General features: G+C 45.5%; 1 protein-coding gene across 3 annotated transcripts in view; it reads left to right on the forward strand.

The window, feature by feature from the left end:
- Window positions 1-16094, forward strand: part of ARHGAP22 (Rho GTPase activating protein 22) — a 466096-nt gene that overhangs the window by 284575 nt on the left and 165427 nt on the right. Inside the window, exon 1 of one of the 3 annotated variants that reach the window (XM_069240889.1) lies at window positions 3320-4253. The exons of the other annotated variants lie outside the window; for them this stretch is intronic. Coding sequence (XP_069096990.1) covers window positions 4208-4253 — 46 coding nt within the window. The 5' untranslated portion in view covers window positions 3320-4207. Of the gene's footprint in view, window positions 1-3319; window positions 4254-16094 lie in introns of those variants that run through there. 3 annotated transcript variants of the gene reach the window in all.

Consider the following 16094-nt stretch of genomic DNA (forward strand, 5'->3'; position numbering starts at 1 on the left):
TCACCAGTCAGCAGGACTTTATATTACCATTCTGGCCATACTAAATATGACCTTCCTGCTCCTTTCAGATCAGCAGCTGCCACTTCAACAGTGTATGAGGGCAGCCCCAATGTTAGCCTATGAAGGGAGCAGGCCTCACAGTAGTGTAAAAACGAATTTAGGAGTTTTACACTACAAGGACATATAACTACACAGGTACATGTCCTGCCTTTTACCTACACAGCACCCTGCTCTAGGGGTTACCTAGGGCACACATTAGGGATGACTTATATGTAGAAAAAGGGGAGTTCTAGGCTTGGCAAGTACTTTTAAATGCCAAGTCGAAGTGGCAGTGAAACTGCACACACAGGCTTGCAATGGCAGGCCAGAGACAGGGTTAAGGGGCTACTGAAGTGGGTGGCACAACCAGTGCTGCAGGCCCACTAGCAGCATTTAATCTACAGGCCCTAGGCACATATAGTGCACTCTACTAGGGACTTATAAGTAAATTAAATAGCCAATCATGGATAAACCAATCAATAGTACAATTTACACAGAGAGCATATGCACTTTAGCACTGGTTAGCAGCGGTAAAGTGCCCAGAGGTCAAAAGCCAACAACAACAGGTCAGACAAAATAGGAGGAAGGAGGCAAAAAGTTTGGGGATGTCCCTGTCAAAAAGCCAGGTCCAACAAGTTATTTATAGAGTATGTCACACTGCACTGTGGTAATAGATTTCCACATCGGCCCTGTGGGGGACCTTTTAGGAAACACAGAAACAAATAATGATTTATTTAATGGTCTGAGACACCCTGGGACAAGAGTAATTTGTGAATGCAGGTAGCCTCTTTAACCTGTTTTGAGTTAAGGGCACAAAAGGGCAATACCTTAAGTGGAGGAATAGTTTAACACACATAGCCTCTCGGCCATGTCTGACATTTCAACTATGCAAGAAAGTTGAGTTGATTTGCGGGAATTAAACAAGCTCCTGTAGGTGTGATCCATGCAGCCGGCACAGGCATGCTACTACCTAATGAAAGGTCCATGGGGTGAGTACGATTTGGGTCTCCTTAAGATCAGTGACATGGTTGAACAGTTTCAAACTTCATACAATAACTTTGTGTATAGAGACCCAGTCTGAAGGTACAGACATACCAGCCACAACACCTTTAAGTCACATTTGCCAAGGCACCATGTAGCAAGAAGGCTTGATAAGGTGCTGGTTAATGGTGAGGAGCCTCAGGACTAATGATTGCTACCTCTGAGGCTTGGCAGAGTTACAGGGCGATCCATAGGACTTCGGTTCAAAAAGCAACCACAAGAAAGAGCCCAGACGGGCTTCAAGCCCATACCCTAAGAGTCCTTATGGCAGGGCCTTGGGATGAAAGGGACAGTGCCCCATTTTTCCCTGGTTAGTTGTAAGTCTGAGCAACTGTGGGCTTGTCTGGTGACACTCCGCCTCTGGGTGTGAGTTCCATTTCCTAAACCATAGGGTCCAGATGTGGGGTGAACCCCCAAAGGTTCAGCACCAGATGTTGTGTATTCCTTGTCCGCATTGCCTCATCAGACAGGCAGCCAGCTTAGGTCATATCATCGCTGGCTGCCTTTAGATCGCCCATAAGTTAACCCATTACCATACCAAACAACCCTGCAACATAACTTTCTCCAAACAAATTGGTGTGGTATTACTCATTTACTTGTGGACTTCTTTTTTTTCATGCATGTGTTCAGTGTAAGTTAGTGTGTGGCCCGGCTATGAGATATCTGTGCTGAGGTCTGGTAGTGTGACTACATGATATTAAGCCCATCCGTATCATCAGACCTCATTATACCTCTATGCTCGTACTGAATCCTGCTATGCCACAAACTGAGTAACCAGCATTTAGTCTTCCTAAATCCTTCGACTGAGCCAATGTTTACCCTTCTATCACCTCATCTTGATATTCAGTTGACTTTTAAGCTGATCCTTTAGCTCCAGCTAAGCTGTATCTGTAGAGCTAGTTCTAATACATTTTCTTGTTAAACCCACCTGAGTCTACAGGTTTAATCGAGCTACAGCCCAGAAATGAGTTGACTTTCACCCCAGATTCAGTTCAACTTGAGATTCAGTTTGTTGATACTCTTAACTTAGTCCAGATTTTCTCACGGATTTTGTGGAACCTTATTTCCATAGCGTACCCTAAAAATATCCTTACACTTAGTAAACAGTGAAGCAATGACGAGTGTGAAATGGTAGTGGTACCCTTCAATTACATCAGGGTGTGGTGATAATGCAGAGGACGGAGCAGTTCCTATAATGGGTGAAAATCTCACGTTATGCAGTGTGTTGAGTACATCATCTGGAGTTTGAGTCCAGAATGGTACCATACACTGCATTTTAATCTAGAGTGGTGACCCATGCAATGTGGAATTCTGAGGCAGTGTCCCATGCTGAGCTACAGTCTCTAAAGGGCTGTGCAATTCCTCAATGGCACCTCCTGGTGCAATATGCACACACTTCTGAGTGAGTGTTGAAAGCTGTGCTCCTGCACAGTAGTAATCCATTTAAGTATACAAAAAAGTGAAGAATGGAATGCTTGAATTAATCTCAGCCACTGGTAATTATTCCTTCCAGCCCATCCTTATTTTGCATACCATACCATCCCAGTTTGAAATTAGCTATATGCAAATCAGTTTCAACCCTACTCCAGTGGAAACAGTCCAATCAGAACTTCTAGGCCAGGACCTCTCTGAACCTGAACTCAAGCAACCTAAGACCGTTTTCCCCCTGAATGGGGCTCGCCAGTCAAGTGCAGCTTGGTTCCAACTCCAAGGCCAGGTTAATTCACAGCAGAGCACAGACAGGAGCTGCAATAGTGCCCCGTGATGTATGACTCTAGAGCAGTTCCTATGCGCCCAGAACAAATGTCCCTAGATGAGTGGAGAAAGTTACCCGTTGAGACGCTCACTGGGCTTAGGGTGAGTCAGAAGCAGCGGCGCCACAGGCGGGTTCTCAAAAGTAATCGCTCATGCAAGGGATCCGGGAGAAACAGCACCCCAGGATTGGAGTCTAGAACAGACGAATGCGAGTGTGCGCACCAAGCGTGGCTTTAAAGCGACCCGTTACGCAGAGAGATTTTTCAGAGTACAAACACCGTGTGGAGAGCGATTCTAGAGCGGGGCACTTGCTCTCTGTGGCAGGGGTGGTACTTCTGGTGTTTGTCTTTGGGGGCGACGCCTGTTGCAGAACTGAGTAATGACTAAAGTACTTACCCTTAATAGGCGAGTGCTATATGGCCCATGTGGAGCCTGAGTCTGGAGCCCTGGGTGTACTAAGTGAAGACCGGGACTACAATTACCAGAATGCATTGGTGTTTATTGTGACCCGAGCACATCAGCTCGTTGTCGGTATAACAGTAAGTCTGAATCTGTTGGTGCTCGTTCGGCCCAGGCTCTTGGACTAACTCTTTAAGAGCTAGCCTTGCCTTCAGGAGATATATCGTTTTTTTTTTTTTTTTTTTTTTTAACTATCCCCGTGTTTCCACTTTGACCTAAAAATAACTTCTTTCAGGGCTCATGGTCGTTGGCGAGACGCCCGGCTCCCACGCTGCAGCTTCCCGGGCTCTGCTTCCGATGAGCGGAGTGTGACTCTAGAGGAGCCGGGGTGCAGGGTCTGGGTGAGCCAGCCGGGATGGGCGAACCTTTTCCAATATTCGAAAGATAAAATAAAGCGGGGCATTTCGGGTCAGATAGTGGTTCAGGTAGCTATCGCTTTTAATGCACTATGAAGAACTGGTTGTAGAAAAACAATAGGTGATCTTTGTCTGGTAAAATACCCCACTGCGGGACCGTTTCTCCTAAAGCGGGAAAGTGTCCCTTAAAGCGAGAGCACGCACGTTAAAGAGGGACGGCGCCTCCTAAATAATCTCTAAACCTCGTAAAAGGAGACAGCCAAAGGGTAGGGGCTGAGAGGGCGGAGGCTGCCCGGTGATTGACTGGCCGGTCAGGGTAGCACTGGCCGCTCTGGGGCTGCTAACAGCCTCCTGGAAACAGTGTGTGAGTTGTGGGTGTGAGGGTTTCTTGCCACAGAAGAGCCAAGATCCACGGGTCAGACACAGCACCCGCTGCCAAGAATGCCGCCCGTGGGCTAGGTGCACTCTGGACCGGCCGCAGCACTCCCGGGAGAGAGGAAGTGCTCCGTCTGCAAATCCTGACAGCTGCAAGACTTCCAGCCCCCGCGGGAGCAGACATGGGACTCTGCTGGTGCCACCGCTCACGGCCGCGGGAGACAGCAGGTAACCCACCGCTACCTCACAAGTAACGAACTGCACGCCATGCCTTGGTGTCACCCTCCAGCGCACGGCAGAACTCATGGCAGTAGCGTAAGCTTGCGTCTGTAGTTCACTTTCTGCGCACAGGTAACTGGCCGCTTCTTTTATCTCAGCACGCTGAGTGCAAACCCCGCTCATTACGTGACCAGAGCACACGTATTACCCGCTGCAGTCTGGGCAGAACTCTCGGTGACAACCATCCTGTCAAAATCCATAGTACACAGGTGAGCCTCCGACGTCACTGCTAACATGGAGCGGTCCATGCACCGACGCTCCACCTTAACGGTTGTGACATTTCCTTTACGACTCATTGTTTTAGGGACGTTGATCTAATGAGTGTAGCTGAGCTGCCTAAATGCTATAACTAAACTGCATTAATTTATTAAATGAAACTCGAGCAATGGAAATGTGGCGGCCAGATCACAGTTTGGTATTGCCCACCTCAGTTCAAGTGACCATAGACACAATTCACAGTTCTGAGGTTTTGTGTGACAAACTGCCGCATTCTGGGTGCTCTAGTTTTGTTTCGCTTTCATTGACCAACTTACACCAACAACCCTGATATCAATCGATTTGTAGCACAAAAGTCCTTGACTGGAAACAGTGTGCCTGTTGACACGAAGTAAGTTGGCCACCATTGAGGGCATGATAAACACAGCTAACAATTTGGCATCGGTGGCCACAACATGGGTCCGCTAAGGCGGCGCTCCTTACAAGCTATACATCCTTAGTTTTACTTCCGAAGTCAGCAACAACGAGGCATCCAACGTTTTCCACTGCCCTAGCTCTAGTCTAGGCTTGCAACGTTTTTGTTATACACATACACAATGTATTTTTATTATTACTAAGTTTGGTTTGGTTACAGTTAACCCAGGGAAACTTATAGTTAACATTGTAAATGCAAAACGTAAAACAGCATCAAATTTCACCTACATACATTTGTCACATTTTAAACATTCTGTTAACAATAATTTTAAGCATGATGTAATTTGGCCTTCTGTTTCTTTAAAAAAAAAAACCTTACAAAATGTCTTAAACCATGCAGTAAATGTATAGGTATGCCTACCGCATTTTCGATTATTCCATAATACATTATCTCGAACAGTGCTGTTAAAATGTTAAACAAACTGAAGCATAATAGAGGCCTCAGTTGCAGTAGTGTTTCCTCTAAGCGACCAAAGATTTATCTAGACCAAACAGCATAAGGGTCCTTAAATGCAGATGTTTCCTCTTAGCTTAACTTCCAGTTTTTCTGATTAGACCCAGACAGATGGCTGCCCTACACAGCACATGGTTAGTCGAACTTCTGTGCAGCAGAGAGAAAAGTCTGCTTTCTCACAATTAACACCTTAGTATTCATCGTCATGAAGTACCCCATCTCACGTTAAGCCATCACTTACACTACACGCATGAGGGTCCACTGCCATCACTACCCAAAACACAACAATCATCCATTATTATTGCCTTGACACACAGATAACCTTCTGCATTGCCCCCTCATGGGCTCCCCCGCATCCCAGGCCTTACCATTGAGGGAAGAGGATTTGGACGAGGAGGGCCCCTTTTTGGGGTAATGAAGATTACCGGTAAGTAACTGAACAAAATCACAGGTAGCCAGTTACAGGTAACCTTTCCAAATCTCTTCTCCAAAAGCAGGTCTCACACCACTATCACATCTGCCCACAGGTTTTTTATTATGTTGTGTTGTTTGGCATTTGTGTAGCACAGAGTCTGCATTACCATGGCCCGATAGGAATGTTGGCAGCCTGGCCACGCCTCAGGATTCAGTTCCTGGATTTTGCATTCCTGCCTAGAGTCTGGGTCGTCATCCTGTGATGATCATTTCTGGTTATAATGTCAGTCTGTGGTTGGTTGTTCAAGGAGTAGTGATGTTGCAGTCCATGAGCCATGCCCGAGCACATTTACTTACTGCTTATGTATCCAATATCCTTCTGTTCTTAAGGTAACAGGGAACCCTCCACTTTCACTGCTACAGGTTGTGTCTTGTTTGTCATTTGTAGCACCCGCATCTCACATGCAAGGGCATTCTGCGTGGAATGGAAAGTTATTGCCAGGACGTTCAAAAGTAATCTAGTTATAACAGCCGCTTTTCCGTATCTTCCTAAATCCTGAGCTAGGTCCAGTTGAATGAATAGAGAGGAATCCAATTCCAAGCTTTGGGAGTCGGGTAGGAAAAGGAGTGCCCCCTCCTCTAGTACTCCAATGCAGCTCTGGCGAGTGAGCAGTTGAGATGTGGAATGAAGTTGTCTGTGAGGAACATATGAGAGAATGGGACTGCAAAGTTGGAAGGGCCAAGGTTGTGAAGTGCTTTGTAGGAAAGATGAAGAAGCTTGTAGAGGGAACGCTTATGGGCAGCCAGCCAATGAAGGTTATGTAACTGGGTGCTGACAGTGCTACCAGGAGGCAGATTTAGTCTGGTGAATGTGTTCTAGACCACTTTAAGTCTCTTGATAAAGTATGCAGAAATGCTAACATAGAGGGCATTTCTGTAATCCAGTCCACTTGTAATGAGTGTTTGGGTCACCATTTTCCATGCATTCATGGGCAGCCATTTAATTTTTTTTCTGAGCATTTTGAAAGTATTAAAGCAACAGACCGACATAGCAGTGACTCAGTTCACCATAGAAAGGTATCATCCAAAATGATGTTCAATTTCCTGGCCACTTGCAAGGTCTGAAAGAGCCGGCCACCATGCAGTGGTCCAGAGAAAGGTCAGAGAGTGGTAACTCTACCAAATAGCGCAAGCTCTGTTTTCTCACCGTTTAGCTGTCGACAACTGCAGCTCATCCAATCGGCAACCGCGACATACAGTGCATGAAATTAGTCTGTTTATTTGCTGGGTCTCCTGAGAGAGGATCAGCTGAGTATCATCTGCATGAGAGATAACATGAAAACCAAAAGATCCAACAATGGATGTCAGCAGTATAATATAAATATTTAAAAAATGTGGTGCTCATGGAAGATTCCTGGAGTACCCTGCACAAAAGTCTGGGAACATCAAATTGAAACCGTGGGAGACACACCAATTGTGTCTGGTGCAAGAGGAAAGGGCTATAACATTGAAGAGCAGAATTTCAGATAAGTACATTGAAAAGGCACCTGAGTTGAATGGTGTGCAGTTCTCTGTAAGAGCTAAATGTAGAAGAGCAGCAGTAACACCCTTATCATTGAAAAGTCAGATGTCATGCATGGGGGCAATTAGAGCACCTTCTGTGCTATGATTGGCTGTAAACAGAGATTTAAGGCAACACGTCGAAGGTGAGACCAGAGTAAGTTGCTGGTTGACTATTTGTTCCAGGCCTTTGGTTGGACAAGGAAGAAGAGAGTAAGATCTGCAGTTGGAAAAAGTCATAGGATCAGCAAAATGCTTCTTTATGCAAAGGAAAGGCCGTGCCATGTTCTATTCGATAGGTAAATGGCAGTTGATAGGGATAGTTTAAAAACAGTGGTGAGAGCGTGGTCAAGGAGGTCATGACCGAAAGAAAAGATGTAGTGCAGTCACAGGTCAATAAGGCAGCCAGATTTAACAAACTCAGTTTGTTTGTAATTCCATTGAAGCTGCCTACTTGTGAGCCGAGTGTTTAAGCTATGGATATTCTCTTCCACCTCCGTTTGTTACATTTATGTGCGGATGGATTATTAGATTGAATGAAGGGAATATTGAAGATGATAAATGATCTGTTCTTGTGAGTGGTAGTTTGGTAACCCCGGGTACGGGTAACAGTCCTGCTCCACTATATAATGCATGGTTAGCTCTTCCACCAGCGCTACCTCAGCACTCGGAAACCTTGCACATTAAGTATCACAGAATAAAGTAACACTTTATCATTACTGTCACAGTAGAAACATGATCCAATGTCATGACTCCTCTTTGGACAAAGGAAGTACCGAAGCTTGTCCTGTGGAACAAAGCAAATTTAAATTAAGGTCAGTTTAGGATTTTTGTTGTTAAAATACCTGGCTCCTCAATAACAAATGAAGATGGATCATATGAATTAATCCTATACTGTTGCAGAGAGTTCAAATTACATCCATACCCACTGATGTTCTAATTGAAACCTGTTGACTTAGAATTTATAGTTCAATTGATATCATTCATTATTAAAACTTTGCATACTTTTAAGAAAATAAAATCCGAGTCATACAGACATTTGCAACTGTAGCCATTCAGTGAGTCTAGAGTGATGGGCTTCGCACAAGCAATGACTGATATCTCATCAGGGTCAAAGTGTATCTTGTCTTATTTCTTTCACAGTTCCCAGGTGAGCACCCTCACCAGCGGTGGCTTGTGGGTGGGAAAAGGGGTGGGGTGGGGCATGGTGGGGGGTGGTGCGACAACGACAAAAAAATATAACTTTTTTTTTAAACTTACCTTTCTTGTCGCTCTGTACCGATCCGCTCCGCTCCTCGGTCCACGACTGCAGGCACAGGCTCCCAGCCTGCCCTGCATCCAATCCTAACGCTGTTTCCATGCTGTTAGCAGTATGAAAGCAGCGTTAAGATTGGATGGAGCGCCTAGCCAGGGCGCTCTGAGGCAGAGTGGAGGTCTTTACCTACTGTCTCCAACGCGGCAAAGCAATGCCTGCCTTGCCTAGTTGGAAAGAGCCTATTGTGCATGTGTGTTTGGCCGGGCCAAGACGGCCAGCCAAACATACATGCGCCCTGAGGAGGGAGTGCAGTCTCCCTCCGTCCCTGTCATTGCACGTGGCCTGTCCCTTTTACAAGAAAACAATAATAAACATAGTTTATTATCGTTTTCTTGTAAAAGTTTTGCTGGTGGGGTGGAGATGCCACTGCTTCTCACTCAGTGAGCCTCCTCACTCCACAGAGAGTGCCATACTCCACACAGAGTATTCTGCCATCATTGCCTCAGCACACCTGTAACCTTCTGCCAGAAACAGCATGGTACACAGGTACCCATGTGTGAGCACTGTCTTACCAAATCAGTAAGTGTCATCCATCACATCAGTTACCGTCACAGAACATGGGAAACCACCACCATCACTGTAGAAGGCGTGGAGGACTCTTCACATTGCTTCAACAAAAAGCAGTCTACCATCCGATTGGTGTACTGTGAAAAATCATCACCATGATTGCCGCATCATAATGTCCGGAAGCACCATTGCTGTTAAAACACAGCAACCATGCCCCAGCACACTGTTAACCCAAAATCTTCTTTTTCTTAGCTTGCATGTAGCCCTCTGTATGGATGATTGCTGCAGCACCCATGTAACCGTCCACCATCACAACCACGGGACATGGGTAGCCCTCCTCAATGGCTACTGCACTACACTTGTAACCTTTTGCCGTCACTGCTGCACTCTCCACATAAATTTTCACCAGAAGGCACATAGCATGCAGGTAAAAAAATATCATCACTGTCCCAGCACACTAATGCCTCTCAGGCATCAACATTTTGATACAACACTATGTAATCATTCACCATTGCAACCCCCAGACTGTAGGTAGCCATCTACAATTACTGTCAGAGCCCACATGTTATTAATGCCACAGAGCAAAGGAAACTTCTCAACAGTACCCAAGAGCACAAGGGTAACTCTTTGTCGTCACTGACACATCTCCCAGACTCCTGCCCATCATTACTGCCACAACCCAAGATGAGTCCTCACCATTAGTGTTAAACCATACAAGTGGGCCCTTCACCACTGCTGCCATCTGCCACCACTCCCACATCAGATAGCAAGTCCTCTCATTCTACTGCCACAGCAGTCCAGTGGTCACATAAATCCATCACAGCACCTACGTACACCTTTGAAATCTCTGCCACTGTACCCAAATATCCCTACATTGTAATTATAGCACAGCAAAGGTAACTGTACACAAGCACACAGCAGCGACAGCCGCAAATGTCAAGGGGGATGAAGAGGGAGAGGAGACGACGGGGACAGGAGACCCAACTTTAAAGAAAAAAAAACACTCACCTTTCTTGTCGCTGCAGCTCGCTGCCTTCTGCGACCTTGTGCTCTTCTTCTAGTGTCCCAGCATTCACTGGGACACCAACACAGGCTCCCCAGCAATCCTGGCACTGCTTTCCTGCTAAACATAGCTGGAAGGCAGCACCAGGATAGGTCTGAGCGGCTTTGACTGCCGCTCAGACACTGCCCTGGGGTCTGTGCAGTTTCTCCAGCCCTGTTGGAGAAACTAAGTGTGCATGTGTGTTTGGCCGGCCTAAGACAACTGGCCAAACTGATATGCTCACTTAGGTGCACCCTCCTCCTCCTCCTCCACATTGCCCCTCCCTGCACTGCTTGCTGAGCCTGCAGATGAAAAATAAAACTGTATTAAACTATGGTTTTATTTTTCATCTCCTGGCTTTTTGTCGGGGTGGCGGCTGTCCTCCACCATTGCGGAGGAGCTGCCCCTGCAAGCACAGCCACAGCACACAGGAAAACATTTACAATCACCAGTGCAGCACACCGCTATCAATGCTGCTTGGCTGAGGCATCTCTCCACCACTACTACCAAACACATAGGAAAACTCCCTCATTAATGCTAGAAGATCCACGTGTGACAAAGCTCTTGCAGGGATGTGGTGGGAGACTGGCTAGAGATTTAACATGCTTTACCTGTACCTTCAAATCCCCAATTCTTGGAAGCTGTACAGTGGCAAGTCAGAAGTCAAGTCTCCCACAGTGCGTCCTTTGACTCATTTTTAGTTAGCACAGGATAAGCTTCAGGAGCTCAATCTTTAAGAAGGTTTGTGTGATTGTAGAAATCACGGAACACTTTTGAAATTCCATTATAAGAGAGAGAACAAAAGATTCAGTCGAGTATTTACAAAAATTAGAATTATTAAAGTACAGTGGGAAGATATGGAAAAAATTAGACAAAAACAAAAATTATTCTGTCATATTTTACAGTGAAGTAAGTGGTTGTCCACTGTGATGTGGAATTATGTGTTGTGTCATTACTTTACACCACAGAAAAACACGGCTGAGTTAAACGTGGCACTTTCAAGTGGTATACAGCCGTGGGTTAAATTGGAGTGTGACTGAAGTATTTGAGCTAAGGTGGGAAATTGTGTCCAGTTGGGAATATTACCCTTATACACATGACGCTGGCATAGACCATAAACCCTTTGTCGGAGTCAGTTTGGCCGACGAGGCTGCCAAAACTCCAGTTTTGAGAGAAGGCTTAAGTATATCAGAATTGAAAATCATGAAATACTGCACAGAGAGGCAGGTGTCTTTGGGTGGTCGGTACTCAATAAAAGTAATTGGGCTACTGAGGTACAATTCCTTTCTTGTTTTGCTGATTACAGAGCTAAGCTCTGTCCAGTGTCTTTTCTTACAATGATGACGATGAGAAGGCCTAATTATCTGAGCAGGAACCCCCAGTGTTTGGATTCAGTGCAGTGGCAAAATGCTCAGGGTCTGTCAGATTGGTTGAAGGGAATTGGATGTGAGCAATTCCCCCCGAAGAATAGTGTAGAATTGTCCCAGTCACCTCGATGGCGTTAAAAAATTAATTCCTTTTGCACAGTAAGGTAGCTAGTGTGTCGTGGACTTTTGTGGAAGGATAGAAATAGTCCACCTCGCTGCTGTTTGAATTATAAAATGCAACAATGTTCAGGGCTCAACAGAACCCTCAGGCCTCGAGGCGAGTGTCTGCCGCACTAATGAAAGCTAGGCCCCTCTCTTTTGAAAGATGTCTTCACCAAAGCCTAAACCTTGCAGGCTTTCAATCCTGCAAAAGAAAGAACTTTTTTTGTTTTTGTTTAAATGTCTCCATAATGACCAAGTCCATAGACCATCTATGGGCCAGCATCACAGGTGATGTGCCGGGTCCACCTCCCCCTACCTCGGAGATAGTGTTCTATGTGCTCGGGAGTTCCTCTATTGGGTTCTATGGTTCTGTATTCACACCAAGCACATCCAGTAGTAAACCCGGGCTCCAAGCATTGCAGTCAGACTGCCCACAAGAAAATCGATGTTCCTGATGTCCGTGTAATCTTGGCTTTGCATAGACATAACCTGGACAGAAAAACTGTGTATTTTCCATAGGAGTTAATAGCACCATAAGGACGCAAAGTATGTTTCACAGTTCCCACAATGCAACTTCACACTTCGACTCTAAAGGGGACCGAGCACCCAAGGCTGCCATCTGCATTGAACGCGTGACAGCAGCAGGCACTTAATAACTGAAAATGAAGAAGCAGAGAAGGGATATTGATATTGCTGCTCCTAGAGGCAAGCACAGTAAGTGAGTGGTTACTGAAAAGACAGCTCTGGCGGGTCTAAGCGCTAGCGAGAGCAGAGCGTGCCGTAGGCATACAACGATAACGCAACAGCAGAAAACACTCAAGAATCGTAGCCAGATCACAAGAAACCCATTATAACTAAACAGCAACTTCACTGCAGCATACTATGCGATTTCAAGTAGCAGGAGTTATCACGGACGGGCAAGAACGGCATCAGACATGTAGAGTTTCAGATGCAGCCTTCAGACCAGGAGCTGCGCCAAGCCAAAACAAGATAAGTGTTTCCAAGGTCAGGAACAAACCACACTCTTCCCAGGGTTGTATCGGGACATACAGGCGTGACACTCTTTTTGGTGTAAAAGGTCATTTATTAGAACAGGTTTTTAACATCATTACACAAAACTTGACTATGTTCCTTTAACCGACTTTAACTTAACAATTCCTTTTCCTTTATTTCCTCCTTAAAATATCTCCCTTCAATTTCCCTACCATATCTACTCCCCTATTCTTCCCATGCCTTCCCTGCCTGTAGCCTACCCCTCCCCGCTCTGATCCTTCAAATCCTTGTTTTTCCCCCTGGAAGGGTGGACAAGCCCGCACCTGGCTCTCCACCCTCCCCCATCTCCTGCCAACCTCCCGAATTCACCTGTCCTAAATGACTATTAACTGCCCCTACTTATCCCCTCCTGCCTACCTACGGTCTCCTCCTTCTGTCTACCTAAGCTGGGTGGGTGGGTGGTCCCAATTCAGAAAAACCCCTTCCTACCTAACCGTCGGCGCGGTAAAGAGGCCGACCCCAACCTCCACCCCCTTTTTATTGCCTACCTAAAGACCCAGCCCCACCTAACTACTTACCAATGAGGTGCCTTGCGCGCCACTTCCCTTTCCCGAAAACGCCCGCGGAGAGAGACTAGACTGCGTCTCTTCCTCTCCGCGGGCCCCTCCATAGCGGTGTGGCAGAGTGATACAACAAGCAAAGGGCAGAGGGGAGCGCTAGAACACAGGGCTGGCTCAGAATTCGAGTCCTGCAGGGGCGCAACACTGGTTTTCATTCAGAAAAATGCTTATTCGAGCAACAGTGTATGAACGTAGATTTCACGGCTCTGGCTTGGATGGGACCCATCTTTTAAAAGACGTGAATTAAGAGAAATTGTGGACTCAGTCTGGAAGCGGGAGCTCCCTCCTTCAGCCCCGGCCTGTTTTGGTCCTGTTATAGCCTATCTATACAAGTTGTGGGCATGAAGATTACTCATTTTTTTGCATCCTGGGAACTGTAGTTTTTGGCTGCATAATCAGCGCAACATAAAAACTACCGGTGATTTAGTGCTTCTGTATTGTAAATGTGGACTGGCACTGATAACAAACGAGGGCTTCAGAATGGCACTTCCGTAGATCATAACATCAGAAACCTAGCAGAACACAAACCTTCGGCATGGGGCGCTACTACTGCTCACAATCGCCTAAAACACGAACACTGGTGTATGACAGTAGAAATTTCAACAGGGAACAGTCCTGCATAAGAGCTCTGTCTGACCCTCCCTGGTCGTTGACCTTGTTATGTTAGCGGGTATTCAAATCCCTAAGGTCAGACTTGTGTTTAGGTGCTTGGGCAACTGATTGACCTTTCATATAGATTCTCCTTCCTGTAGTAATGAAAATACTAAGTACCCTTCAAAAAATGCAGAGGCACCTTACAAGAAAGGACTGAAGCTTAGAAACTTCAGAGAGTGCCCATGAGAAGTTCATTCGGGGACAGTCCTCTTTGGGGACTGTATACAACATATGGCGTTTATAAATTCCCTAGGCTCCGGTGACATTACTGGCACCATCTCAGTAATGTGAATACAACTGTGTTATGTTTTTATTTTAATTTACCAAGGGCTGGACACTCTTTGTATATTAAAGGAAAACGTTTATAATTATTAAAATCAAAGGCTGCTGGTGCTGTATAGCTGGGAAAATCGCCAAGGTAATTGTATGACCATCGTACAATAGCAATAATTTTTTTTTAAAAGGAGCACTTTGCTAAAGGTTTTTCATGCATGATGCCATCTCATGACTTCACACGTGGTCGGTAAATAAAATTGTCCTTATGTCACCCTGAGGCCTGCAACAACAGATGGCAGGATGAAAGGGCTGGCAGCCTTAAAGTCACAGGTACAATGTTTCATACATACACGGGAGGGAGTGAGGGTCAGAGCTGCCCATCAGCTGAGTGAGTTTTGTATGTACTAACGAGGCAGAAAGATCCCTCACAACAGCCGACTTTCCTGACGCCACCCACCCCAGTAACTTACACAGCACCCAAGTATTTCCCCCTTTATCCCTGTCTCAAAACGCGAATCTCTCAACACCGCTGAAGCACACATGGTTAACCCACATCATCACTTCAGTGATGTGAATTTACCCCTCCATTTTCATAGCTACAACACTCCTGTAATTCTGCACAGCCTCGGCGAACACGTAAACCTCTGGCATTGCTATTGCATTGGGATGGGTAGCCTTCCAACATTACAGTGAATACTCCACCATTACAAAGCTCAGGAAACCCTCCTCCTTCAGTGTCAATGACACAGTTGCAAATAGCAGCGAATCTTTCTTTAAGAGCATAAAGCTTGGAGCTGGGACTCTGCTAACCCTACTGTTTGGAGATGGAATTTTCCAAATATCGGAAGTCATCGCTCTGGCTCCTGTGTTGTACTGGCTCCCACTGAATAGAAATCACCATGGAGGAATCATCTAAAAGCGTTAGTTGAAATGACTGGACCGTCGGAGCTGGCTAATAATTCATGGGCACTTTATGTCAAGTGAAACTTGACTGATTTAGGGTACAGCTGCTGTTGGTCCAACTTAGCCTCTATAACCAATGATGCTAGCTCTAAAGTCAGGGTTGATTTTTTTTTTAGTCTAATTTGAAAGCGCACGTTGCTCAGGCGGAATCTTCACATGTGACTGCTCCTTGCCTTTCTATCCAGCACATGTGGTGATTAACGCTCCAATTGAATGTAGTATTCCCAGAGGCACCTCGCACTTTACATCTTACATTCCGTCTGGAGGGGGGTCCCACTAGAGTGAACATGTCCACGTTTTAAACTAATACATCTGCTACTGAACTTTTCAATTGTGAGGCCGGGGAAAGGGGGCACAACACTCATTACATCTTGTATTAGTTTACACTAGAACTCAAAATGTGCGCCATAAATATCTAGAGATTATTTTTACATTGTTTTCAATTACAGCATGAAATAATGTACTTACACTTTGCCGTAGAACATATACCCCACTGATTTATATATCAGTACCAAGCTTCCTATGAGCAGCCTGGATTTTGGTGAGAAGTCCAATACAGGCAAGAGAATGGGGTTAGTCCTGCTATGTTACTTTCTTTGACACTGGATTCGCACTTCATTTTATAATCTGATCTATGAAATTGGTGACGTGCATGCCTTTTATTTGTCTCTTTTATAGTATGTTTCAACATTTTACTGAAGGTATTAATCGTTTTATAGTTGTAATTGTTGTGCTTTATGTTGAAACAATAAACTATGATGACCATGTCAAGG

Source organism: Pleurodeles waltl, chromosome 6 (genome assembly GCF_031143425.1).
Source record: "Pleurodeles waltl isolate 20211129_DDA chromosome 6, aPleWal1.hap1.20221129, whole genome shotgun sequence".
Lineage (NCBI taxonomy): Eukaryota > Metazoa > Chordata > Amphibia > Caudata > Salamandridae > Pleurodeles > Pleurodeles waltl.